Below are 25,827 nucleotides of genomic sequence, written 5' to 3' on the forward strand. Positions count from 1 at the left end.
GTTGCAAACAAACCACTTGGGCCTTTCATTTGCCCCTCAGCTTCCAATCTCCTGTTTTCTTGCCTCGTAGCTCCCCCAGGCCTCTGCCTAGCCTTGATATTCGGCAACATTCAAGGTCTGCTGATTGGCAGTCTTTATTTCTCTCAGAAACAGATTCGTGTTGTTGACCATTATTTGCAATTCCCATGGCTAGAGTGACAGCAAGGATGATTTCTGATGTGTCTTTCCATTTCTGTCGCTTCAACTTCCCAGACTCCACTGTTAAAAGATAATAAATATGCTAGACCTGCAAATTATAACGAGCAAATTCCTTCCTATTATATGGAATTGTTTGTCACAGATTTCATCAAGATAACGCGCGGATTGTATCTTTACAGAAATTACAGATTTTCCTTTTAAACAATGCTATTTCTTGTTTAATCTAAATGTTTTAAGTTCAGTGTGATGACTGAAAGCAAATGAGGAAGCAAATGTGCTAATGTGCTGTGTTCTTGGAAAAAGTTGCATTAAATGAACATTCACATTTCTGCCTTTTTTCTTGTACTTACTTCCTTTGCTTCTTCCACCAGGGCTGCCATGTTAAGACGGGGCAGTTGGCAGCAATCAAGGTCATGGATGTCACAGGGGTAAGACACACATACATGCACTTTGGCATTTTCTCACACACCCACACGTACCCACACACAGAATATCATCTCAAGTGATTATACCAGTGTTGGGCATGTCATCTAATTATGAGCGATGAGTCAGTGCTAGTGTGTGTGTGTGTGTACGTGCACGTGTGTTTGTCTGATGTGGCAGAGAGGAAATGAGGACAGGCCTATTGCCATGGTAATATTAGCTGGAAGTATTAGGACAGCAGTGTGGTCTCAGGCGTGTCTGTAAAGCAGGAGGGAATCTCAGCTATATTTAGAGAGCCTCCCTGTCAGCACTTAGCTGCCAGCAAAACAATAAAGCACTGCAGGAATTAAGCAACAATGGAAGTGATGAATGAATGAATCAGTCAATAAAAGCCTGAATGAATGATTAAGGGAAAAGGGTGCAAGGTATATGAAGGATGAACGAAGGACTAAAAAGGGGAAAAGAACAGATGTTAAAAATAAAGCATGAAGACATGACTAAAACTATATGAATGGCTGCATATGTGTAAATCTGTGGCAATAAATGAATGACCGTGTTAATTACTAATGACAATTAAATGGAAGCAAAAACCAAATTGATAACTTAATGATCTGCTGTTGTAGAAAAAAATCCGCTTAGTGAAACAAATGTCTTTGTTTTTTCACCAGTGAGCACTAAAAGGAATTAATCAAGGCACAATTTTCTGACGTTGTAAATAATAAGCAAGTCAATAAGTGACACATTCTTATAAACAACTGGCTTTGTGGCAGTAGCTCCCTGAAATGAAAGTAATTAAAAGTTAATGCTGTTATTGTGGATAATTTAGGGCCCAGCTGTGTGCTTTGCAACAACACTTTTCAGACTTTTAATGGATTCAAAATGAAAATCCATCAGCAGCTTCACTCTCTGTCCATATCACATTGAGCTATTTGATGGGTCGCAAATGGAGACTGTGGTCTAATTGCTTTTAATTTTTCTGTGTGGTAAAAGGATGAGGAAGAGGAGATTAAGGCAGAAATTAACATGCTGAAGAAGTACAGTCACCATCGGAACATCGCTACCTACTACGGAGCTTTCATCAAGAAAAATCCCCCTGGCATAGATGACCAGCTATGGGTACGGCATTATTTGAGTGTGTTTTGTTTTTTCTGTGTGTTTGGATGGTCATTCATGTGTGCATCACAGGAGGAGAGGATGACAGGTCTGGAAAAAGTTGCGTTTCTTTTCTTGCTTTTCTGCTATATGAATGCATGCACTCATGCGTGCAGTGAACGTGGGTTTGTGTGAATTGGAAATGCATATATGGTATATATACTTAATGTATCAGTGAAAGCTATAAGCTATAAGTAGCTAAATCAATGTGAGGCTGGCTGGCTGCTGCTGCGATAAATCATCTGTTAACGCCATCTAAGGGAGCTCTCTCATCTCTAATCCCTCAGCACTCATCACACAACAGTTGGAGCAGACACACACAAACATATGTAGATACACTAAGCAGCCAAATGTATTGCCTGCATAATTCTCCCTGACTCAACATCGGCTCGTTTTTCCTCGAGTATGTTAGTGATCATAACAGTATCTTAGTGGGCTTTCACATGTGTCATCCTCATGCATTCCTGAGTGTGTTCCTTTGTGTGTCTGAATACATGGGGACAGCCATGAAGAGAGGAGTTCTGTTGTCTGTTCAGTCCAGCATGATGATGATGACGATGAGGCTTGAAGTGCAGCCAGAACTGACCAACTGAACTTTTGCCTGCTACTCTCCACAGATGTAGAGAGGAGAGGAGAGAATAGACACATTGTGTTTGGGTCAAGAGATGGACTTGATTCATTCCTGTGATCTCATGACCCCATCGAGTCAGTTTATGCCTGTAGTTTCTGCAGTCTGTGTGGGGTGTGTGTTTGTAAGGAGTGACAGAGACAGAAAGTCTGCAACACTGTTGGCTGTTTGTGTCAGTGTGTGTGAGCTACACGTGTACTGCTCTATTACTAGAGCTGGTAAAGTGGGACATGGCTCTTTGATTGTATGCACATGTGTTAGTACTGGACTATAAATGTTATATGAACACATCAAAGAGAGTGTCGCCAAGGTTTTCTTACTTTCCAGCCAAAAATGTGATTCCTTAATCTCCACATGCACAGAATTACTTGGCTTTGCTACAGTTTCCTCCCAACAGGCTTGGAACTATTGATGCATATTTATTAATGACCTGACTGTATAATATTGGCTCTCTCGTACTTTGATAATAAGGAAAAAAGAAAAGTGTTATTGGTCAGTTAAGCAGAATACAGAAGAAAAGATTACATTCATAAGTAAACAATTGGTATTGGAGGTTGCTTTATGAGAGTTACTGGGTTAGAAAAGATAAAGACAAGGTTGTTTGCTTCCAGTCAGTAATTAACCTTGTATCTGCATATGTGTGCATGTGTGCATGTAGCTGGTCATGGAGTTCTGTGGAGCTGGCTCAGTGACAGACTTGATCAAGAACACCAAGGGCAACTCTCTGAAAGAGGAATGGACTGCTTACATCTGCAGAGAGATTCTCAGGGTAAGTAACCTTGTTGGCAGCTTTCTCTTTCAGAGAAATGAAATATTTTTTTTCTGGATTCTCTGATTTTGTTTGTTTTCTTTGTTCTCAAAGACTGATGCAAGAGCAACGCGAGCCTGCCGACAGTCATTGAAAACCGCATCAATCTGTCACTATAGTGGAAAATCAGAGAGTAATTTCAAAAGGGCTGATTCTTGAAAGGGCATAATCCTAACTGAAAAAACCCCACATTGTCTTAAACTCATAAAGTACGCACGGGGATAGTTATATGCGACAATTCTTGGTTCAAAACCTTTATACTTCTTTTAAATGACTGTGTGTTAAATTATCGATGCCCAGCCTGTTATTTGAGAGCAATCAGACGCTGATTGTTTTCTATGATGTCTCTGTTATGAACTGTTCTTCTTGGGAAATTGTACCCATTCTACCACATCTTGTCTCTGCTATCTGTTATGGTACGTTTTAGCTGCCGAGGGCTGATGTCTCCAACAGAAAACAGCAGTATCACTGCATCTTGTCAGTTAAGCACAGTGCTGCTCTGAACAATGATTTCTTTTTATTCACTTTTTTTCTTTCTTTCTTTTTTTTTTCCAACCCTCATTTCTCGCCTCATGTTGTGTTTTCTGTTTTCGCTCTTTCTGCTGCCTCTGCCCCGTCACATTTTTTTCTTTTTCTCCTTCTTTCATCCCTCAGTGCTTTTAACATTTTTTTCCCCGCAGTTTCTACCAATTTCTCCATCTTACAGCTTGATTTCAAATCAATGCAACAATGCAACTTTTTAAAAGTACAGATCACGTTTAGTTCCACAGCTCTAACCCAAGAGCTGATAGTCTTGCTCAAGGACACTTCCTTTTGGAAATGAGTGTTTTATGTAATAATTGTCACGATTTGGCTCATTGTTACAGAGCTTTCCTTCACTTTGTGTCTCTGTCATTGTCTGCAGGGTCTGACTCATCTCCATCAGCACAAGGTCATCCACAGAGACATCAAGGGACAGAACGTCCTGCTGACTGAGAATGCAGAGGTCAAGCTAGGTCAGTCTGTCATCTAACTCCACTTCACAAAACTGCTTCAGGATTGGGAGGGCAGTATGGAGTATAAAGTTTCAGATGGTTCAGATGAATATGTGTGTGTGTGTGTGTGTGTCTTTGTCTTTCCTGCTTCTTTTATGCTGGATGCCAAACTACAAAACTGTTTGTAGCTCTGCCACTGTCCATGATGCAAACTGCTGAAGACATGACTTGCTCTCTCTGTTATTAAAACCAAGATGGGATCTGTATGTGTGCATTTGTAAACTGGGCTATCTATTGTAGGGTATGTTCTCTCTCATGGAATTTAGTAAAGCTCACTGGTTTTGTCTGTGTGTGTATTTGTGTCATGACTTTCTAGTGGACTTTGGGGTTTCAGCCCAGTTGGACAGAACAGTAGGAAGGAGAAACACATTTATTGGGACACCATATTGGATGGCGCCAGAGGTTATTGCCTGTGACGAGAACCCTGAGGCCACATATGACTTCAAGGTGATTTTTCAATCTCCTTTCCTCTAAAGATTCGTAAACCCACTAAGGATTTCGATGACTTGTGCTATTTGTGTTTCTTTTGCAGAGTGATTTATGGTCACTGGGAATCACCGCAATAGAGATGGCTGAAGGAGCACCACGTACGTACCCAAAGAATAACCTATGTCTCTGTTACACATCATTTCTTAGTGCTTCCACAGTAGATCACTGTAATCAGGAGTCAGATCATTATTCAGTCCAGGATACTCCAACCCATTTTAAGTCATAATTTTAATGAAGGCAAAGGAGTGGATATAAAATCATGTGTCACATTGTTGGGCCGCTGCCCAGAGTTTGGTCTATTATGCGTTATTTTCCTCTTTGAGGTATTTGAACACAGTTGTCATCATTAAGGTGACAGGCCTTGTATCCACCCTTCAGTTAATTTTGGTTCAGTAAAAAAAGAACTTATTTTCAAGCTACAGTTTATAACTGATCACAATCCGCAGAAAGGACCTAATTTTGTTTTGATATAGTTGAGAGATTATTAGCATGCTGGCTCTGATTATATGCCATGATAATGTTTAATTCAATTACCTAAAAGCATTCGCATCTCTCTTATTTTGAACCTTTAGCACTCTGTGACATGCATCCAATGAGAGCCCTCTTCCTCATTCCACGCAACCCTGCCCCCAGACTAAAGTCAAAGAAGTGGTGAGTGTGTATCACATAATTGCAGTTCATGTTTGCAGATACTTCAGAGCAGCAGTGCCAGTAGCAGAGAAACAGCGAAAGGTTTTTTTTTTTTTTCATTTTTGCTGAGACGTGTGTGTACGTGTGTTCAGGTCAAAGAAGTTCCAGTCATTCATAGAGAGCTGTCTAGTAAAGAGCCACAGCCAGAGACCCAGCACAGAGCAGCTCCTCAAACACCCATTCATCAAGGACCTGCCCAATGAGAGGCAAATTCGCATCCAGCTGAAGGATCACATCGACCGCACCAAGAAGAAGAGAGGAGAGAGGGGTGAGCGACAAACTGTGTTGTAGATGCGTGCATGTTTGGATTCTGCAGGCAGACAACAAAGTGAAAGTTATGCTTACACTAATTGGAGTGACATACTAGGATATTAAAATGTTTTCTCCGTGGCTCATCCCTCCAAGCTGTAGTTTAAATTCATTTGGACACACCTGTCCTTTCTAGTATTTTCAAAGTGTAATTCTTGGCACATGCTCCAAATATATTTTGGCACAAGTAGTTAAGATCAATAAAGATTTGGTTATCTTGCTTTATTTTTAATTGAGCGTAGCATTACTTCAGGCGTAACTAAACGTCAGACTTAACCCGCCATCTTGGTTCCTTAGCTGATGACAACATGTCAGTGCCAGCACACATACGCTGATAGGTTAGCTGATACATCCTATCATCCTATTGGCAAATCTTTTAAATAACACACTATTTAACTTGTTTTAGCCTGGATACAGTCATGTTTGCCACTACAAGCTGCTTTTCAGCCTGGCCTCCCTCTGATTCTACATTTTAATAAATGCAGTGAACCACATGTTGGTTGAAACTGACAGCCCTGCTTAAGTGAGTCTCACTACTGGTTTCCATATATGTGGGAAGGGTGGGGTGGCTTCAAGTTATTAGTATCAAAAATAAACTACTAGAGATGGAAATAGCAATCTTTCTTTGACCGAAGTTGTTGTAAGTGAAATGTGAAGCAGCAGTATAGTGCGTTCACATGGACTTATTACATGTCTATTATGCCTAGTAAGTAAAAAGAAATCAGGCTCATTTGACTGCAGCACAATGAACACCGCCACTAATATAAACCAGTAACAGCAAGATTTAAGCATATTAAATCTTTCCAGCTGAAAAACAGCAAGCACACAGATTTAGTGTATGACTGAGATACTTTCTCAGAGATACGCAGTCACATTATGAATAATGTTTCACTTTAAGGATGAGCTGTTAAACACTTTCAGACAAATGCACAAATTCTCACTTATGTCGTTGATTTCATGGTTTTCAACAAGGCAGAAAATAAAAGTGACAGACTTCCATTAAACTCCATTATGACACAAACACACACTGGCGAGTGTCGGAGTGATAGACTGGCACTCGCATAAAGTACTGCACCAGAAAGAACGACATTAACCGCTTCAGGAAACAACACACTGCAGAGCGGACGTCGGGATGATGTATCGAAATATCTTGCCATTGTAGAGGCTGTGACTTCTCCAGCTGTCACTTTGTCACATTCAGAGGACCAGTCCATGTGCATGCGTCTGAGGAAGAGCTGGGCCTTTTATATGACTGCTGTTTTTTAAGGCCCTTTTTGACTGAAGGAGCTCTGAGCTAATGTTCTCCACCCCACCGCACACAGTAAAATGACAATTTATACTCTTATTCAGTGGCTAAGAGAATGTGCCTTGAAGTGACGATGATCTGGGAATGGCAAAAACGTGAGCAATTTGTTACGAACAGAGGTAGTTAAAGTGAAAAATTCAGAACGTGAAGTGCCTTTGCTCTGTGCTGCTTATTACCTTACTAAGGTTTTATTGTTTTTACTCTTTGCTGCTTCTTTTTTATTCATTCTTACTTGCCTCACTCTATCTCCCTGCCCACCAGATGAAACAGAATATGAGTATAGTGGCAGTGAAGAGGAGGATGAAGACAGAGACAGTTGTGAACCGAGGTCAGTGTTTTTAAAAAAATGCGCAGATATGAACATTAACATGTTCTGCCCAACTTCACCCAACATAGACTTGGTTTTTTTAACTATTGCTTTTTCACTGTCCACCTTTCCAGCTCCATCATCAACATCCCCGGGGAGTCAACCCTGAGGCGAGACTTCCTGCGCCTACAGCTCGCCAATAAGGAGCGTTCAGAGGCCCAACGGCGGCAACAGCTGGAGCAACAGCAGAATGAGGAGCACAAGCGCTTACTGTTGGCTGAGAGACAGAAACGCATCGAAGAGCAAAAGGAGCAGAGGAGGCGACTGGAAGAAGTAAGAGAGAATGAAGTGAAGGCAAAGCTTTGAAAGTATACTGTAGCTTTTCAAACAACAAAAGCTACAAAGATACACATGCATAAAAATTTTAAACTACAAAATATAGTAGGTCAGAAACCAACAAAAAAAGAAGAAGAAGAAGAAAAACGATCCAAAATTCATTGGAAAGTCTAAGGAATGTCAGCTTTTAATTGTTCTTGTTTTGCAACATCTGTTAATCAGACACTGTTAGTCAGTGTCCAGTTTAATTACAAACAGAATGCAAAAACTTGTTTGGATATTTGCATATAAATGGTAATAATCAATGCTTATCAATACCCATCACCATCACTGAAGTTTTCCAAAACAGGATTTCAAAGGGACTGAAAATGATTGAAGGCCAGTCTCTTCGTAATATTTAATGGCTTCTGTTTCAATGGACGCTTCTCTTGTTTCATGGCTCCTCCACTAGCTGGATGAAAGAACAATGATGTGTTAAGTCCAAGCCTAGCTGTCTGACAGCTATACTTACAAATTGTGAACAATTATCAACTTTTGTGGGAGTTACCCATCTGGGAACGACCTCTATCAACAGTGCTTTTGCTATGACATCTTTGTTTCATGTTGCGAAGGCCTCCACCCAGATATAACGTCTCAGCCATAATAAGACAATATTTCTTCCCAACACTGGGAGCGAGCTTTATGAAATCAGTCGTGACAGGTTTAAATAGTGTGGCTCTGGGTGTGCCACTTGGAGCGGTTTTACTGAATGCATTGCTGGGGCATGCGTGCAAATATTGAAATTTTGAAGATATGCTACAAACTGAATGAGTACACAAAAATGGCAAAAATGCTATTCATTAAATCAAACGTGAATATGGAACTACTTGTAAGTGGTGCAAATAGAGTAGTTGGTTTAATTACAACCTCAGCTGAATTACATTTATCTACAGAAAATATGTAAGCATGTTACCATCAATAACCTAGTTTACTTATTAGCAATACATCTGACAAATTCAGGTAATTTTTTCTAAATTAACAGTCACCACAAATTAATATCACTACTATGTAAATAACGTTTCTAATTGAACCATTTCCAATAATGTTTGTGTCCTCTGTCAAATAGTTTATTATCTATAGGAAAGAATATTTGGTTCCACATATTTAAATTTGCAAAACACAATTTTGGTAGAGAAAGAATGACATTTATACACACACTTACACACAGACACAGTCAGAGCTTGTTCCCCAATGTCCCTTTCTTAGTTCCAGAGAGCAGGCTTACAGAAGGAAATCCTTAGCCCATAATCTGTGTGCTCTCTGTGGGTTTCCCCAAGGATTTGCCTTCCAATGCACCTCTAAGCACCATGACTAGACTTAACTTACATGAACCCACCACTTCAATGGTGTCTGTGTCTTTGTACGCGTGACCAAATACACACATTAGTTAGAATTTGAGCCCGCATATGTTTGTATACTCATTTCCTGTGTTATTATCCTAGAAGTTGTAACACGTACCCAAAAAAAGTGTGCCAAACAAACATGATTTCCTGATTTGTGTTCACTGTGACGATCCTTAATCTTTGTGCGTTCCTGCTTTCCTGACAACAGCAACAGCAGCGTGAGCGTGAGCTGAGGAAACAGCAAGAGAGGGAACAGAGAAGACGTTATGAGGAAATGGAGCAGCTCCGTAGAGAAGAGGAGAGGAGGCATGCAGAAAGAGAACAGGTCCATACTTGTACTGCAAAACTTGTATTTGTCGTGCGAAAATGTAATGCAACGGATATGTGAACCGCGATGTTGGGAGTTAGCCTAGAATTCCTCAAACTAATTACACATTGGTATAATACAGTTACATAATAGGAAAGGACATTTCTTTCTTTATTTGTACATTTGTAATGCTGTTTTAAATTAATCTTTATTTTTAATCTGGCTTCATCACTTGCTAATATAAAATTATATAATTATATATAGAAGCTCAATGTTTGAGTCATAAATCAAAATTAAAAGTGCTGAACTAAAAGCACTGTTACATTACACAGAGGTTGCTTAAAGCCTTGGTGGAAACTCATCCCCGGAGTTTCTTTCTCTAAATCCACAGCTTGTCCCTCAGTGATTTGTTTTTCTTCAGTATTTGTTATGTCAAAATGAATATTTATTTTTTTCTAGCTTCATCAGCCGCATGCCATTGTTTTGATATAAAAACTCAAAAAGTAAAAGTATAGAACATAAAAGCACTAAAAGTTGTTACATTGGATAGAGGTGCCAAAAACCTTGGTGGAAACTCTAAATCCACGGCTTCAGTGTGTTTATTTTACTGATCCATACTTCTTTTCCCCACTTGTTATTTTCCTTTCATTGTTGCAGGACTTTATTTTATTATAATCAATGAGAATTGTGTGACAAAAATATAAATATTACATAACAAAATTGTAGAGCCCCTCCCATGAGATATTACTTTGCACCTTTTTTTTAGAATGCAAAGAAAGCTGTTGCGGCATTTTCAGCATAGAAATTTTTGCAGCGTTATAGGGATGGACAATTTTAGAGTTTTTTATAGATGCATGCATTTTGATTGTTCTGTATCTTTCCTCTTACTTGTCTCTTTCTCTCTTTTAACATCTTTTTCTCTTGTCCTCTCTGTGAACCTGAACTGCAGTTCAGCCTTGTATTTTTTGTCTATCCTACTCAATGTTTATCGCTCTGCTGCTCTCCCGCCACGCTTCTCAAGTCTTTTGAAAAGATAACTTCAAACTCTTTTTTTTCTTCTTATTTTCCCTTTGTAACACATTAAAATTGTTTGAGGATATAATATCTGTTATTATTATCTTCTCTCCTCATTGAAAAGAACCACAGGAGATTATATTCTCTATTCTATTCTGTTCCCCCCTTTCTGTCTTTAGCTTTCTTCTCTGCCTGTATATAAATGTTCAGATCTCCAGATTTTTCTCTCAATCTATTTCTATCTCCTTGTGCCGTCGTGCTGCTCAGGAGTATATCCGTAGACAGCTGGAAGAGGAACAGAGGCAGTTAGAGATTCTCCAGCAGCAGCTACTGCAGGAACAGGCATTACTGCTGGTAACCACAGCCCTCCCACGTGCTACAACTGCTCCCCAACTGTGCTGTGTGATCCCTGTCCCCACTGCATGCACCTGAATGGAATATATATTCTTTGGCCTATTAGCTACGGATTTGAGCAAAAACATTTTCCTCTGAAATTGATTCGGATCACTGAACGCATGTGCAGTATCATTTAGTTGGCTGGATCTCAAAGGATTTTACAGAAAAAAAGACTTCTGTTTTGACTGCCCTGTTATGTCATGCAAAGAAAATGTAGGACACTGTTGTTTTCCTCAGTGCCCTGCTCTTTTTTAAGAGTATTTCCTTTTAGTATTTGTATACTGCATCACTCATGCACTTTAGAGCTAAAAATTGAAGACTGCCAAGTTTGAAAGGAAACCTTTTGAGATCCAAAGGCCACAAAAATGACCCTAGTGCCAAAATCCAGTGCTGTGCTATGTCATTATTCTTGTGCCCATCGCTCCAATATTTACATTCCTCTTCCCTGTTTTTCCTGCAGATTTTGTTTGGTTTTTTGCCAGAGCTATATGTAGAAAGTCTGTTTGTGTTCCATATTGGGTTAATCCAATGGTCAGTTTGTATGTTTGTCAGGTCTGTTATGTGAATGCATGACTCAAATCTGACACTATGTGGAAGACTGTGTCACACAAAAAGTATTTTCTAATACAATCAAAAGGGAAATAATGTGTATGGACTTTCCTCCCATTTTGAAAATTATTCAAGCCATTCTGAACCCTTAAATTCTGCACATGTAGGGAGGGATAATGATCATTAGAATACGCATCCACTGTTTTTCTACCTGACTTTATAAATGCACTGAAAGTTCCGTAATACCTATTGACCTAAATTTTGTGTCGATATCTACTGGTACCTCATCTGCCTCAGCCGTTTTCCCTTGTGCTAATTTGTCTTTGTGTCTTTGCTCCCATATAAAATAGTTTCCTCTTTTTTGTTTCTCATCTCTTTCCTTCTTGCCATTCACCCTCTACCTTTCTTTCTTCAGGAGTACAAGCGCAAGCAGATTGAGGAGCAGCGGCAGGCAGAGCGGCTACAGAGGCAGCTCCAGCAGGAGAGAGCCTACCTGGTGTCTTTACAGCAGCAGCAGCAGCAACAACAGCAGCAGCAGCAGCAGCAGGAGGGAAGACAAGCAGAGAAGAAACCGCTTTACCACTATAAGGATGTCGTTAATCCTAACGACAAGCCTGCCTGGGCTAAAGAGGTAATATACATGACATGCAAAGATATGCATGGTCTTTTGAACTTGCTTGTCTTCCATGAAGAAAGGTTCTGAGCACCAGGTCTGTGTACTAAATGTTTTTATGCTGATGTCAATAATGTATTTAAAGTGAACCTCAACCAGTTGCCTTCTTGCATTGTGGTTATCTTATTTAGCAGGTTGTACTAGAAGCAGGAACTTTGTGAGGAGAGTAGTGGAGAAACTTTGCTTTTTGAATTGAAACACCCTTTTAAAATGAATTCTGTTTCTTTAATAATTACGCTGTGAAGTGTGCTTTGTGTGTGTCTGTGTTGCTTAATGTCCTCTGACTGTGACCCCTAGGTCCCGAAGCAGCAGCAGCATGCTCATGGTAACCCACCTCGTTCCCGCCTTCGACATCATCAGTCATTCAACCAACCTCAAACTTCTAGCTCTCACGGCCAATCTAGACCTCAGGCGCCTAAGCGTACTCTGTCTCATTCTCCCCAGCTTCTCTCCAGCCAGCTTCCCCATATATGTATTTCAGTAGACCCTGGTGAACCCCTAGATCCAGAGTTGAAGCTGGAGATAAGCCAGCAGGTCAAAGAACTTAGAGCTCAGAAACACAATCGAAGGGGGCGTAGCCCAGGTTATGTCCCAGAGCACAGTAAGTCTGCTGGCCAAGGGCCCAATAAAGGTCCTGCCAAGAGCCCTAAACAAGGCTCGTGTTATCTACCAGAGCCTAGCAGTAAAAATGGGAAGCATAGAGATAGATGTCTATCTGTCACAAGTCAGCCAACCATTAAGGAGCTAATGTCTCAAGAGTCACAGCTTAAGGCTCGACCTCATCCGATATCTCCAGGACAGATCCAGAATCCCACGCCTTCCAAACCCGTGTCCTTAATGGTTAGTGCCCATCGACGTGGCAGGTCACACTCACCCTGCAATAGAATAGATGTAGACATAGAGCTTTATAATCTGGGAGGATGGCACAAATCGTTGAGGCAAAGCGTGAGCCATGAGAGCCTTACAATGCACTTGGACTCAAAGGCAGTTGACCAAACTGACCTACTCTCTCAGTCCTTCCCTGCAAATGCTCTCTGTTCTGCCCTATCTAAACACAGGAACTCCTACTCACCTGCTCCCAGCAGTAGCAATCTTCTCCAAGTCCCTGATAACAATCACTTACTTTCCCCTCTTTCCGATAGGGGCATGACCTCTGAGACATGGAGTCAACATGCAATTAGAGGTAGTTCCTCTATGTGTGATCTTAGTGCTTCTGCCCCTGCAGGGTTACTAAAAAGAAGCATGAATAATATTATTTCAATGAGTTCAAACTCTCCATCCCCTTGGTTGTGCCTTTCTCCTCGCAACTCTTCTCAAATTTTCCGCACACAATCCTCCACATCCTCAGTGTCGCCGTCCACATCCCCAGTATCGGCATCCAGCAGTTTCTTCTCTCCTCCATTCTCCCCTGAGAGCCCTGGGTTCAACACAGAATCTCCTTATTACCCCACCTTAGTCTTGCCTAACCAAACGTCATTTCCTAACAGTTCACCTCACTGCTCCCCACAAGGCTCTCCCTTTGGATCCCAATCCCAGATCGCCAGCTCTGTTGGAGCAACAGAGTGCTAGACTCTGCTCCAGCACATGTATATAAGACCACACACACACACACACACGCACACACACGCACGCGCACTTGTACTTCTATATTTGTGATTACATAAATGTTCCACTCTACTCATTTTAACTACTGGAGCATATCAAGTTTTTGTATTACTTCTATGGCTCAGATATGACCTTGATAAATTTCTAAAACACTGCTTGACATAACAGTCAAAAGTACCAAATTTCCCACAAAGACAGAGGTACAATTGGATACATGCAGAATGTTCATACTCAAGCATACAGACAGTAAAAGGTACATTTCCACTTTTGTTCCCTATAAAGCTTATATATATATTTTTCTTACTGTTAGTAACACATTTAATTATTCATTTTATATAGCTCGTATTATTTATGGGCTTAAGATCAAGGGGAGAGGTGCCTGTGTTCAGTTATAGTTTAATACCACTTTGTAGATACAGTAGCCTAGTTAGCTAGACCACTCATTCCCCCCTGCCTGCCCCCTCAATGCCCCTGCCACCCAGTTTCCCAGAGTGCACCGTGATGAGCCTACTTCTAGATATCTTGGATTTGATGGCATCAGGGAAAACCCACCCATCTCATCTTCCAGTTAGGTCAGTCAACCAGTAAATCATATCCTAGCCTGGTGATGGGTGCTGGCCAAGTGGTGGTGGGATCCTTTTAATAAACCCGAGATGCCTTTCTGGCGACCTATTCTTCTTCCTCATCTCATACAGTATTTTTTTCTGTATGTAGATGCAACATTGCCAACAGCTAACCTCCAATATTCTCTTCTCTCTGTAATAGAAAGAGTTTTTGGGTGGTAAACTTATGACAAACACAAAAAAACGAAATATGCACTACCCAAAAGGTTTTTCTTCATCTTTTTCTAATCTCTCTTTTCTTGTTGTTTAGTCAATATACTAACCTTGATTACACTCCACAGATCAAACTTCGATCTCAGCAGTACTTCGCCTAAACCACTGAATGTTTTTCTTTCAGTTATTTGCAGACTGTTTGTCTAAATCTGATTCCATCATCCGTAGTTGCATTTCATTCAAGGAACTAACAAAAGCTGTTTGATGCTGTAGATGTCAAAGTTGCAACGTTGTAGTTGACCTTGTAGCAGGCACCTAACACAGATTTGAGGAATGGCTTGGTATCGCATAGTTGTTTTGAACCAGGTCATAATCTGAAATAATCCTGCTAGATTATGTGAGCTCCTGTGGATTTAGAGAAAGCTTTTAAAGAGAAAGGCACTCTTGTTTACCTTGGGGCTGTTGAAACTAGAACCCGCTGAGCCATCACTCAACCCTGAAACTACAGATGGGTAGAGTGTTTAGAGTGGAAAAGTGTGATTTTGGCAGCTGGGTGTATCCCTTGGAACATTCTCCTATTGCACAGCAGATAATCCGATAATCAGATTACACTGGCAAGAGGAGCTTCCTGCCCCTTTCACACACAGATGTATTTACTTTGACACACGTGAGCACAGTTCAGTGGAAACGGACTGGAATTACACAAACACTTCAACATTGCGTTGTGCTTACGTGGTTCTTTTATTCTGTTTTGAATGTGGCATCTGATAAAGCAGATTAGAAGCTATACTTAAACTTTCACTACAGCCATCAGACACTCTTACTCCTCAACATGGAGAAACGACACCACAAACAACTTAATTGAGACATAAATTAGTCAGACGCCCAATCTGTTTGTGAATAAAAAACCTATTCTTTGTGCAAAACAAAATCTTTGTGTTATTGTTGGCCTGCTGGTTTACCCTGATAAGGGCTTCTGTGGAAGTCTGGCATGGCTCACCTGTGTAATTATTGTATAGAAGAGACGGTTAAGACTGGTTTTAACTCGAAAAACAAGACTTCACTTAGTCACGCAGAGTCCTATCATGTCATTAAAACAATGTGCAATATAAAGAGAGGCTCTGTAATATCCAGCAATCCATCAGTCGCACACTTCTACATTGCGGTTGTTGTCACCGCAGAGAAGAGTGATGTTTAAGATTGTCTAGTGGCTTGTAGAGGTGCATGGGTGTGTGGGTGATGCCCATTGTGGATCAGACATGGTGACTGGCTGTGTTGTGTGCTTCACTGTGAGTGACAGTCGTATGTGACCTGCCTCAGGTGGAGGAGCGATCTAAGCTGAACAGGCAGAGCTCTCCAGCACTGCAGCACAAAGTGTCCAACCGCATCTCCGACCCCTCCCTCCCACCCCGCTCCGAGTCCTTCAGCAGCGGGGGCATGCAGCCTGCCCGCACCCCACCCATCCACCGTTCCAACGAACCACAGGTGTGTGTGTGTGTGCGCGCGCAAAAAGAGGCACTTTCACCTTTCGTGCCTTCTCTCACATATTGTTGTCTACCTCACCCTTAACCATCCTTTGTCCATTTCACTCACACTGTTAAACTCTAACTGACTTCATCAATGTGTTTATCCCCACAGATGGCTCACCTGGTTCCTGTGAAAACCCACACTAGCTCCATGTCTGGCTCTCAATCTCTGCAGGACCAGAAAGACTCAGCTCTCAGTGAGAGTGGGAGTGTGGGCTCCCCCAGGCCTGAGATGCCTCGTCAGAACTCAGACCCCACTTCTGACACCCCGGGACCTCCACAGCGCAATGCTGGCAGGGAGGAACGGGACCGTGACAGGGATCGAGATCGGGATCGGGACAGAACTGCTTGGCTGAGAGAGGAGGACATCCCACCCAAGGTTGAGATTCATAATCAGAAATAAAGGCTAAGAATATTTGGTATCTTTTATTAACCTGTGTTTATGCTTTTTATTTATTGTTTCAGCATTTTTTGAACTCTGTGTTTAAATATTGCATAGTGTAGTATACTTGCAATTTTATTAATAATCCTGTTTTAAATGAATGTTGGCCTCTCCAGCTGCTTGACAAAATTCATGCTATACTGTACATCATGGTGTTTTACCATTTCCCTCTTTGCCATGGATCGCTAGTGTACTTTACAAAGACGAGGATACATGTTTTGAACACTTTTCCAGGAGAAAAAGCAAAGTTTTATCTTGTTTCTGTGTTTGTCCAGGTACCCCAGCGGACCACTTCCATCTCCCCAGCCTTGGTCAGGAAAAACTCTCCTAATGGAGGAGTAGGTCTGGGTCCTCGGACAGGTTCTCAGCTTATAAGGGCAAGGTAAAGGGCAAAGTAGCAAACTGATTTTGAATTACTTTCTGTAACATTTCCCATGTGTTATTCCTTAGTGTGTTTAAACAGAAATAAAAACTTGTATTTATTTGTACTTTTGTATGAGGATACTGCGTATTTAAAAGGTCTGCTTTCATCCTTTTTCAGCAACCCTGACCTGCGGCGCTCTGAACTCTCTTTGGACGCTATGCTGCAAAGAACCTCTTCCAACTCATCATCTTCCTCGTCCCCTTCATCTCAGGGGGGTTCAGCTGAGAGGAGAGGTATAAAACCTCAAGCTCTTAAACACATAATACAGACTCATAAGACACATACAAAACCTAATCTGGCAAACATCAACATCAAGTGAATGCTTGTAAGTAAACCAGAAAAAAACCAATGTGTAGGCAGAGGATCACACATACTGTGTATGCGTACCTCCACATACATTGACATGGATTTCGAGTCTATCAGCAGGACATTGCAGTTCTGCACCGATCAACCTGTCTGATGTGCCCTGTTACTCTGGGCCTCTGGAGAGGTTGAAGAGAGGAAATGAGAGAGGGAGATAGAGAGAAGCGCAGAGCGAGGTGTCAAACAACAGGCCAGAGGGATATCTAAGATATGCATGGATTTCCCTCTGACAAACACATAGAAAGGTTGAAGTACCTTGATATTAGTTGGATTTATTTTTCAACTCTGTTGACAGAAAACAGTCTTAAAGATGGAATAAATACAGATGGAGAAAAATAAAAATTTTTCTAATGAACGAGTTTCGCAGTAAATTAATATCTAGATTTGAGTTAAACTGCTAATTTTCTTTTAATCACCATTTTTTGTTTTGGTAGGTCAAAGCAAGCAGGAGGGATCCCCTCTAGGAGCCAATCAAGAAGCAAAGCTCAAGCAGGAGGAGGGACGTGAGTCAACAAGACCCAGCAGACCTGCCGTGAGTCAAACAACACAGACACACAAAGAACCTCTTTCTGTCACAGGCATCTCCTCTCTGGGAATCTTTTACAGGCCTCCTCCTCTCTTTTTCTACTATTCACTTGATCTTTCTTTCTCTTCCCATCTCTTTCTTCTTCTATTCTTCAGAGCTATAAGAAAGCCATAGATGAGGTTAGTGAATATTGCGCCCCCCCTCCCGTTTCCTTTATTCTGGTTTTCCTTTGATCTTCAGAGGCCCTTTTCTTCCCCTGGCATGATGGAGTTAGTGGGTTTCACAAGAAGATGATGTTTCCTTTTTACGCTGACATATCAGGGTGTAATGGCAATAGCAGTGCATGTGTGCTTCTACACACATACCTGAGAGAGTGTATATTTGGATGCGTGCCTGTGTGGGTTTGCATGTGTTGGGTGGGGGCGTGTGTGAATATGTGTGTACTGCAAAGCACCTGAACAGTCTTTGAATCTCTTTTCCTGTTTCTCCATTATCACGGTTACTGGTCAGGAGGAGCTGGTAAGCGCACCGTGTGTAATAATCCTCCCCCTGTCTGCATGATTTGGTCTGATCCATCGGCTTGGGTGATGGGGAGGCGAGGGAGGGGAGGAACCATGGGCCAGTTGGCATGGGGGCGATTGGTAGAGTGGAGTAATTCTGTACTCCAGTAGTTTATAAAGCTTGATTATATGTCTTTCTCTGTTCTTATGACTTGTGTTCTCAAGGGTCATACTTGCTTGTGAGTGAATGAAAGTGCTGATTTTGATCAATCCTCATGTTGAAAGTTAGAATTTAACTGTTAAGATTTTTTAAAAGTGTACTGCCAGATCAGCACTCTTGTTCCATGGCTCTTGTGTACAGGCTCGGATTGCTATGTGACAACAATTAAGTTGGCCTTTAGTCTTGATGGTCATTATTTGTCTGAATCTTTGACCCTCTCCGTTTCCTTTGCCCGTTGTGTGTGATTTGGTCTCTCAGTCTTGAGGTTCTGAGACTGAATGAAATCACCTTTTCTCTCCTCTTTTGTCCTTTGTTCACAGGACTTAAGTGCATTAGCTAAGGAACTCAGAGAACTAAGGGTAGAGGAGGGAAGCAGACCTCCAGTGAAGGTAAAATGACAACTGTAAATTCTCTAAATTCAAACATAAATAAAAAGTTGAGCATGGAAAATAGACAAAGCTAAAAGCCTGTTTATGTTGTGACGTTAATCAGGTAGAATGGTAGTGACAAATCTTCATGTAGAGATAACGGGCAAAACAAAGTTCTCGTTCGTTATTAAACAGTACAAATTTAAATTAGACTCTGTCATGTTAGATATCTCTGACCACTGCTACAATACAATTTTAAATTGTAATTAGCCGATGGGATTCAGTCTAAAAGAAACATTGCTTTAAATATATTTTTGCTTATTTATAGTAATCTCAGGTTAATCGTAAAGCTACAAGTTGTTTGAATTGCTTAACATTTTTTTTAGGTTCAAGCTAACATAAAAGTGACTGTTATTTTGTGTTAAAAATGTTTTTATATATATTAAAAAGAACAGAATATGTGTATCTATGAGATCTAACAATTGTGTTTGCAGTGCAATTTCTTCTTCACAAACATCCTTAATTTGTTTCTATTAAAAAAGGGGGAAAAAAAGATCTTGCTAGGCAAAACAACTTATAATAATAACTGACCTATAATGACTTTCTTCAGCCTTCACTGACACTGCTGACTGCACCACTCTGCCCCACTTCTCTTTACACGGCTGAGCAGAAACCATACCCCACTACCACACTTGCATCCATATCTGCTATTTTGCAGTCTATTTCATTTTTGCTGTTGTTGCCAAAATTGATGATGCATTTGTGCAATAGTGCCACCAACTGCACATTAGCAGAACAGCATGAAAGATCTGTGTTCTCTTTCCCACATTCTTCACTGATTGCACAATATAAACCAAACCGTATATATCTGGTGCAGTCTAAATGACTTCTAGAGGGAATCAGATACAACCGTAAATCTTCTCTTATCAGTGTTTCTTCTCAGTGGTTCGAAAGTAAATTTTTCTCTCTACGTCTTGTTCATTGACACAGGTGACAGACTACTCGTCTTCCAGTGAAGAATCAGAGAGCAGCGATGAAGATGGGGAGACAGATGGAACTGTTGCTGTGAGCGATATTCCCCGCATAATGTACGTTTTCGCCTTCATGTTTTCTCTCTTTTGCTCTGACATGCTAGTGTTCGTAGGTTTGGGATTAGCACAATGCCAGTAGCATAGTAGTTGGTTTAATTTTAAATGTAAATATTTAAGTTTCTGTATTTTTCTTGCAGGCCAGCAGTGCAGAGTGGTGGAGAGTCATATGGAGGGTTGACAGAAGACTCTCTGGGAGATGCCTATAACAGCTCGAAGGACAGTACTCTAGTAATGAGAGAGGTGACGAATATGCATGCACACACTCAAACATGCTTACACACTTACAAAACTGTTATTGCTGTAGAGCAATATATTCTTTTGTGCTCATCTTTCTGTTCTCCTAACTTCTCTTGATATTTATATGTCTTTATTTGTCACACAGGCAGAGGAGAGGAGGAGAGGAGGTCACAGTGAGAGCAATGGGTTTGGAAATCATGGTAACCTCCCTGACCTGGTGCAACAGAGCAACTCCCCGTCAGCGACGCCCACCACAGCCCTGCAGGAGCTCAGCGACATGGCTGAGGTGAGACACGGGCACAAATTGCACACTTTAACAATGATTCCTGTGTGTTTATGTCACACTAGGTAGACTGTTGTTGGACTTACTGATTGTGTTGTGTCTTACAGTTTGGTGTTGGTGGGTCCAAAGCATCATTTACTCCATTCGTTGATCCACGGGTCTATCAGACCTCCCCAAGTGATGACAATGAGAACTCAGCAGCAGGTAGTTGGATAGTGTAGAGTTTCAGTTAAATGTCAGTCAGTGAACTCCGTCTTTGAAATCAGCTGTTAGTGGAAAAAGGCATTTCTTATCTGTCATCATTGTTGCCAAAATACCAATCACATATTCCCTTCTGTCTTTGTTCGTCTTTGTCTTGGCAGCCATGTTTGCCAATGAGCTGCTGAGGCAGGAGCAGGCACGACTAAATGAAGCCAGGAAGATCTCTGTGGTAAATGTCAACCCCACCAACATCAGACCCCACAGTGACACGCCAGAGATCCGCAAATACAAGAAACGCTTTAACTCCGAGATCCTTTGTGCTGCACTCTGGGGTAGGACGGTGTAGCCTTTATCTTACCCACTACAGAAAGCAAAATATTCTATTTGTGTGCTTTTGTTTGCTTTTCTCTGACTCCAACTCATATCCGTACACGTTTAGGTGTGAATCTACTAGTGGGGACAGAAAATGGTCTCATGCTGCTCGACCGAAGTGGACAGGGAAAAGTTTATAACCTGATCACCAGAAGGCGTTTCCTACAGATGGATGTACTAGAGGGCCTCAATGTGTTGGTCACCATATCTGGTAGGTTTAATATGCATACAGTATGCACAACATGCTCATACCTGTACCTTAAGTTACACTTTCTGTAACAGACATTAAGGTAGTAAAAGACATGTTGACAAAATCTGTTTCGTAAGAAGCTTTTTATCTCATTTTTACAGCAAGAGGTCATTTGTTTTTGATTCTTTCATCAATTTCTTTTTTCTTTTACAAAAAATTTGATTATTATCATTTTAATACTAATTTCATCGATTTCATTTTCCTGTTTGCCCCTACCTTCACAGGGAAAAAGAATAAGTTGCGTGTCTACTATTTATCCTGGCTGAGGAACAGAATATTACATAACGACCCAGAAGTAGAGAAAAAGCAGGGTTGGATTACCGTAGGAGAACTGGAAGGCTGTGTGCATTATAAAGTTGGTAAGTGTCTGTTTGTATGAATAAAAATAAAGTTTAATTTGAAGGGCCATTGTAGTTAAAGTGGTATTATCTAACCTGTTGTGAAATTTATAAACCAAAATTAAAATGGGTAATATAATTTGCTGCTGATTTTGACGAATACCTTGGAATTTTCTCAAACCCCAACTTGTTGAAGGAGCTGATGTGCAAGAGCTTTCTTGAGAATTTTAGAAATTAGTCAGTGCTTGGAAATGAATCCATTGTATCTATGGTGAGAGTTTTAAGAAGCTATGAACTACATGAAAGAGTCAATTTGATAACAGACCAAAGCAAAGGGTGCGATCTTAGCCAGAATCTTCTCAAGAAACCTGCCAGGAATCATATCAGATGGCCAAGAAAAGGTGTGCATAGGAGATATTTGGGAGATCTGTCATGCAAATAGCTGGGACAAGGATTAAGCAATACTTAGAAGGTCAAATCTAACAACATAAGTCTCTTAAGAAATCCCAACCAGCAAATGCTGTGGGAGCACGAACCTAAATAAAGAGTTCCTTGATACTAAATAAATAAAACTGAGTGTTCATTATATACACTGGGCCAATGTAAGGCCACTTCTAATTTCTTGTTGTCTTAAATGTGTCTTTGTCATGTTTGCAGTCAAATATGAGAGGATCAAGTTCCTGGTGATTGCTCTGAAAAATTCCGTGGAAATCTATGCCTGGGCTCCAAAACCCTACCACAAGTTCATGGCCTTTAAGGTAAAGAAGTAAAAACTGAAATGACATCAGTGCTCAAAAACATACTGGACACACGCATAAGTAGAATGCATGTCTACTGCGTGCACAGCATGTGTATATATTTATATGAAGTTTATATACTATATATGACTGCTGGCCTTGTAAATTACAGTTTCATGGATTGACTTTATGATTTTATTTCTGTTTCTTTGATCGCGCCTCCCTTGACTATGTGTCATTCTCTTTCAGTCATTTACAGACCTACAGCATCGTCCCCAGCTGGTTGACCTGACGGTAGAAGAAGGTCAGAGGTTAAAGGTCATCTATGGCTCCAGCGTGGGCTTCCATGTCATTGATGTGGACTCAGGCAACCCTTACGACATATACATTCCCTCACATGTAAGTACAAGACTACTTTCTAAATATGTCTAAACATGTTTTATCAATGGGACTCTTTCTGTAAGCATCCACATCTCACTCATAAGTTTTTTCACCCGTTACCTGCTTATTGCCACTCGAGCCAACGCTGACTCATCTGTTGTTTCATGAGGATTGACTCATGTTGGTTCTGGGAATACAGTGATCTTTCGTGAGAAACAATTTACTTGGATGATTGAATGTCATTTTTTGTAGTTTGCTTCACTTGGTGTATAGTACTTGGATTATCATGTAAACTGCTTGCTTTTATCACAGAGCATAAAGAAGGAACACCTACTTCCAAATGTGACTTTAGAATTGCTATCAAAAATCAGCTTGTTCATTTTAACCACTCCACTCTTTGAAGGTTGGGAGACAGTCACTAATTTTCCTCTTGTATGCTTGAGTGAAAAATTAAATCTGGTTCTTGCATGCAGATTAGTTTGTTCCATAGTGGATGCAAATCTCATGCTTTAATGCAAATCCAGGTCAAAGACAGTTCAGCCCAAATCTTAACTTCTTGGCAATATTTTAGTAGACATGATGAACCACAGATGAGACATGTTATTCTTGAGCTGTTGTACCGTGCAGTAATGCATACTGTACATGGGGATAAATACCCGAATATTCTTAATCACTGGCATGTTTTGCTGTTTCCACCTTTCACCCATGCTTCTTTTTTCTCTCCTTCCCTGACAACTTCCTCCTCCAGTGTGCCAAACAGATGAAGGTGACATCCTGCTATCCACCTTTTAGATTAGATCAATAGTTCTTTAGTAAAACCCCTGTAGTGGATACACAGCAGCTACATGTGCCTATATGCAGTTCACTAGTGTAGATATTAGATAACCAGAAACTGGTGAACAAATTTGTCTTACCCACAGCAGACAGCACAAGGCTCTCGAAACATGTACTTACTTCCAACAAGAACAAAAACACACAATTTAAACTTAAAAAATAAAAAAGCTGACATGCAAGAAAATAATTTGTATTACAGTCAAACAGCGGTTCCATTGACTGTATTGCAGTCAGGTTTTGGGCACACCTGATGGTATGCACTTGACTTTCACAGATCAGTACCACCACAATTTGATAGCTTGTGTACAGTAATTGAATTCATTAATACATGAAAGCTAGTTTGTGTTTTGAGTGCCTTTGTAAATGTATGTGCATATTCCTGTGGGGGTAAGATGAGTTTTTTCACTGCTTGCCTTTCTCCTGAATTGTTGTCTTAGAGTCCATCTGGCTGCCACAAACTGCTTTCAGGTAACTACCATGAAATAGCATGCTGACACAAGTAACAACACTTATTCTGAGGCACCACAAATGGAAAGTATACAGGTTCAAGCAACCCAAAGACTTTCATGGTCTGAGGCTCCAGATACTTGAGCAGGTTGTTTGAGGATTATGGAATATAGTCCAATCCCCCCCCCCCCCCCCCAAAAAAATAAAATATAAAAAATAAACCCACGCGAGTCCACAGCTTAAATTCTAGTGATGAAAGCTCTATAATATTTTAATCTAATGTAGATTATGATTAAAGTTGACAGATTTGATTAAACCCTCTGAAATGCTTGCGTGTGTTTATCTGTATTAGATCCAGAGCCAGGTGACACCCCATGCCATCGTGGTGCTGCCAAAGACTGATGGAATGGAGATGCTGCTGTGTTACGAGGACGAGGGTGTCTATGTCAATACCTATGGTCGAATCACCAAGGACGTGGTGCTACAGTGGGGAGAGATGCCTACCTCTGTTGGTAAGCCCCACCTACATATGGATTTATTAATGCTTTTGATTAAAATAGATTTCTGTTAAAATTTATGTAATTATAGAGTAATTCAGTCCAGACCTTAAAGCAGCACAGAGAAATAGCCAGATCAAAGATCTAAATTAAATTAGCAAAATATTAAGGAAAGAAATATTAATATGCATTTCAGCTCCTACATGTGTGTGCATGCGTGTGTGTTGTGATATGAGGTCTCTCAGAACTGTGCTAAAAACATAAAAACTCATTAGTACAACCATGAAAGAGGCTGTCAAAAATGAGGAATCATGAATAGGAACCACTAGCTCTTATAGTGAAGCAGTTCACTGATATGGTTTGCGTTAAATTGTAATAGTAGGCAGGTCCACTGTAAACCAATGCAAACTTGTTGTGAGTTTTGAGTAGACCTATGCGGTTTAACATAGCTCTTAACCACCATCATCTGAACACCACAAAAGGATGATATATATTTTTGCAAGCTAGTTGTTCCATCCCTATATTCCACATGATGCTCCTTCCCACTTGGAGAATTGATGTCAAGGCCCATTGAAACTGTTGTGACAGTATGTGGCGTCCCAGAACCCTAATAAGACACTTAATGTTGCTTGCTGTGTTTGCCATGCATCTGTATGTTTGAGAACTCCAGAAAAGACTCTAAAAATACTGTTTCTTTCTTGTGTTGTAGAAAGTATTATCATGGGGTGGCTAGTAGTGTTACATTAGTACAATAATGCTAGTTCTACCTGGATTATTAAAATCTGTCCCGTGAGCTCAACTGGCAAGGTTTAAGAACTGCCATGTTGGCGAGGAATTGTTCATGAAATATATTTTATTTCAGTTGAACTGCTCAATAGTCGGCTCTGACCTCTTACTTCTGTGCAGTGTGGAAAAAGTACAAAGAATAGGTCAGCACATGTAAAACATTGCATCACTGCATAACTTGCTAGTTAAGTTTTCAAGAAAGAAAATATGCGAGTAATAAAGTTATAAAGTCTTTCTACACTGTGGTCTGTTGAGTTTTTATATATACAAGGAAATGAACTGTATGTAAATCTGATTATACACTGTTTTACATATTTTTTTAATGTTTTTCTATTTTTCAGCCTATATTCATTCTAATCAGATTATGGGCTGGGGTGAGAAAGCCATAGAGATCCGTTCTGTAGAAACGGGTCACCTGGATGGAGTTTTTATGCACAAGAGAGCCCAGAGACTAAAATTCCTGTGTGAGCGGAATGACAAGGTAATATGCTGACTTGCTGCTTTGGACTAGTGTGGCACTAGTCACATACTGTAAAATTACCTAACATTACTTGCTCTAGTTTTGAGTGTTTTGCGGTTGCAGTGCTTTTCTGTATGGATAGAGCAGAGACCACATTTGCAT

At 40.6% G+C, this 25,827-nt stretch overlaps 1 protein-coding gene across 15 annotated transcripts in view; it reads left to right on the forward strand.

Moving 5' to 3' along the window:
• Positions 1-25,827, forward strand: part of tnika (TRAF2 and NCK interacting kinase a) — a 55,269-nt gene that overhangs the window by 26,041 nt on the left and 3,401 nt on the right. Inside the window, exons 3-36 of one of the 15 annotated variants that reach the window (XM_040042912.1) lie at positions 570-626; positions 1,612-1,737; positions 3,060-3,170; positions 4,114-4,204; positions 4,560-4,690; positions 4,776-4,830; positions 5,305-5,383; positions 5,515-5,690; positions 7,299-7,365; positions 7,479-7,677; positions 9,271-9,387; positions 10,651-10,737; positions 11,744-11,959; positions 12,299-12,841; positions 15,703-15,867; positions 16,021-16,287; positions 16,626-16,732; positions 16,892-17,007; positions 17,572-17,669; positions 17,819-17,842; positions 18,174-18,182; positions 18,704-18,772; positions 19,742-19,839; positions 19,980-20,082; positions 20,225-20,365; positions 20,470-20,566; positions 20,725-20,895; positions 21,003-21,146; positions 21,410-21,544; positions 22,181-22,281; positions 22,510-22,659; positions 23,390-23,407; positions 24,275-24,434; positions 25,547-25,686. In XM_040042912.1, coding sequence (XP_039898846.1) covers positions 570-626; positions 1,612-1,737; positions 3,060-3,170; positions 4,114-4,204; positions 4,560-4,690; positions 4,776-4,830; positions 5,305-5,383; positions 5,515-5,690; positions 7,299-7,365; positions 7,479-7,677; positions 9,271-9,387; positions 10,651-10,737; positions 11,744-11,959; positions 12,299-12,841; positions 15,703-15,867; positions 16,021-16,287; positions 16,626-16,732; positions 16,892-17,007; positions 17,572-17,669; positions 17,819-17,842; positions 18,174-18,182; positions 18,704-18,772; positions 19,742-19,839; positions 19,980-20,082; positions 20,225-20,365; positions 20,470-20,566; positions 20,725-20,895; positions 21,003-21,146; positions 21,410-21,544; positions 22,181-22,281; positions 22,510-22,659; positions 23,390-23,407; positions 24,275-24,434; positions 25,547-25,686 — 4,368 coding nt within the window. Of the gene's footprint in view, positions 1-569; positions 627-1,611; positions 1,738-3,059; positions 3,171-4,113; positions 4,205-4,559; positions 4,691-4,775; positions 4,831-5,304; positions 5,384-5,514; positions 5,691-7,298; positions 7,366-7,478; positions 7,678-9,270; positions 9,388-10,650; positions 10,738-11,743; positions 11,960-12,298; positions 12,842-15,702; positions 15,868-16,020; positions 16,288-16,625; positions 16,733-16,891; positions 17,008-17,571; positions 17,670-17,818; positions 17,843-18,173; positions 18,183-18,703; positions 18,773-19,741; positions 19,840-19,979; positions 20,083-20,224; positions 20,366-20,469; positions 20,567-20,724; positions 20,896-21,002; positions 21,147-21,409; positions 21,545-22,180; positions 22,282-22,509; positions 22,660-23,389; positions 23,408-23,912; positions 23,944-24,274; positions 24,435-25,546; positions 25,687-25,827 lie in introns of those variants that run through there. The other 14 variants (XM_040042913.1, XM_040042914.1, XM_040042916.1 and 11 more) reach the window with 14 other exon arrangements.

This window comes from Simochromis diagramma, unplaced genomic scaffold (genome assembly GCF_900408965.1).
Source record: "Simochromis diagramma unplaced genomic scaffold, fSimDia1.1 OVJJ01000304.1, whole genome shotgun sequence".
NCBI classification, from domain to species: Eukaryota; Metazoa; Chordata; class Actinopteri; order Cichliformes; family Cichlidae; genus Simochromis; species Simochromis diagramma.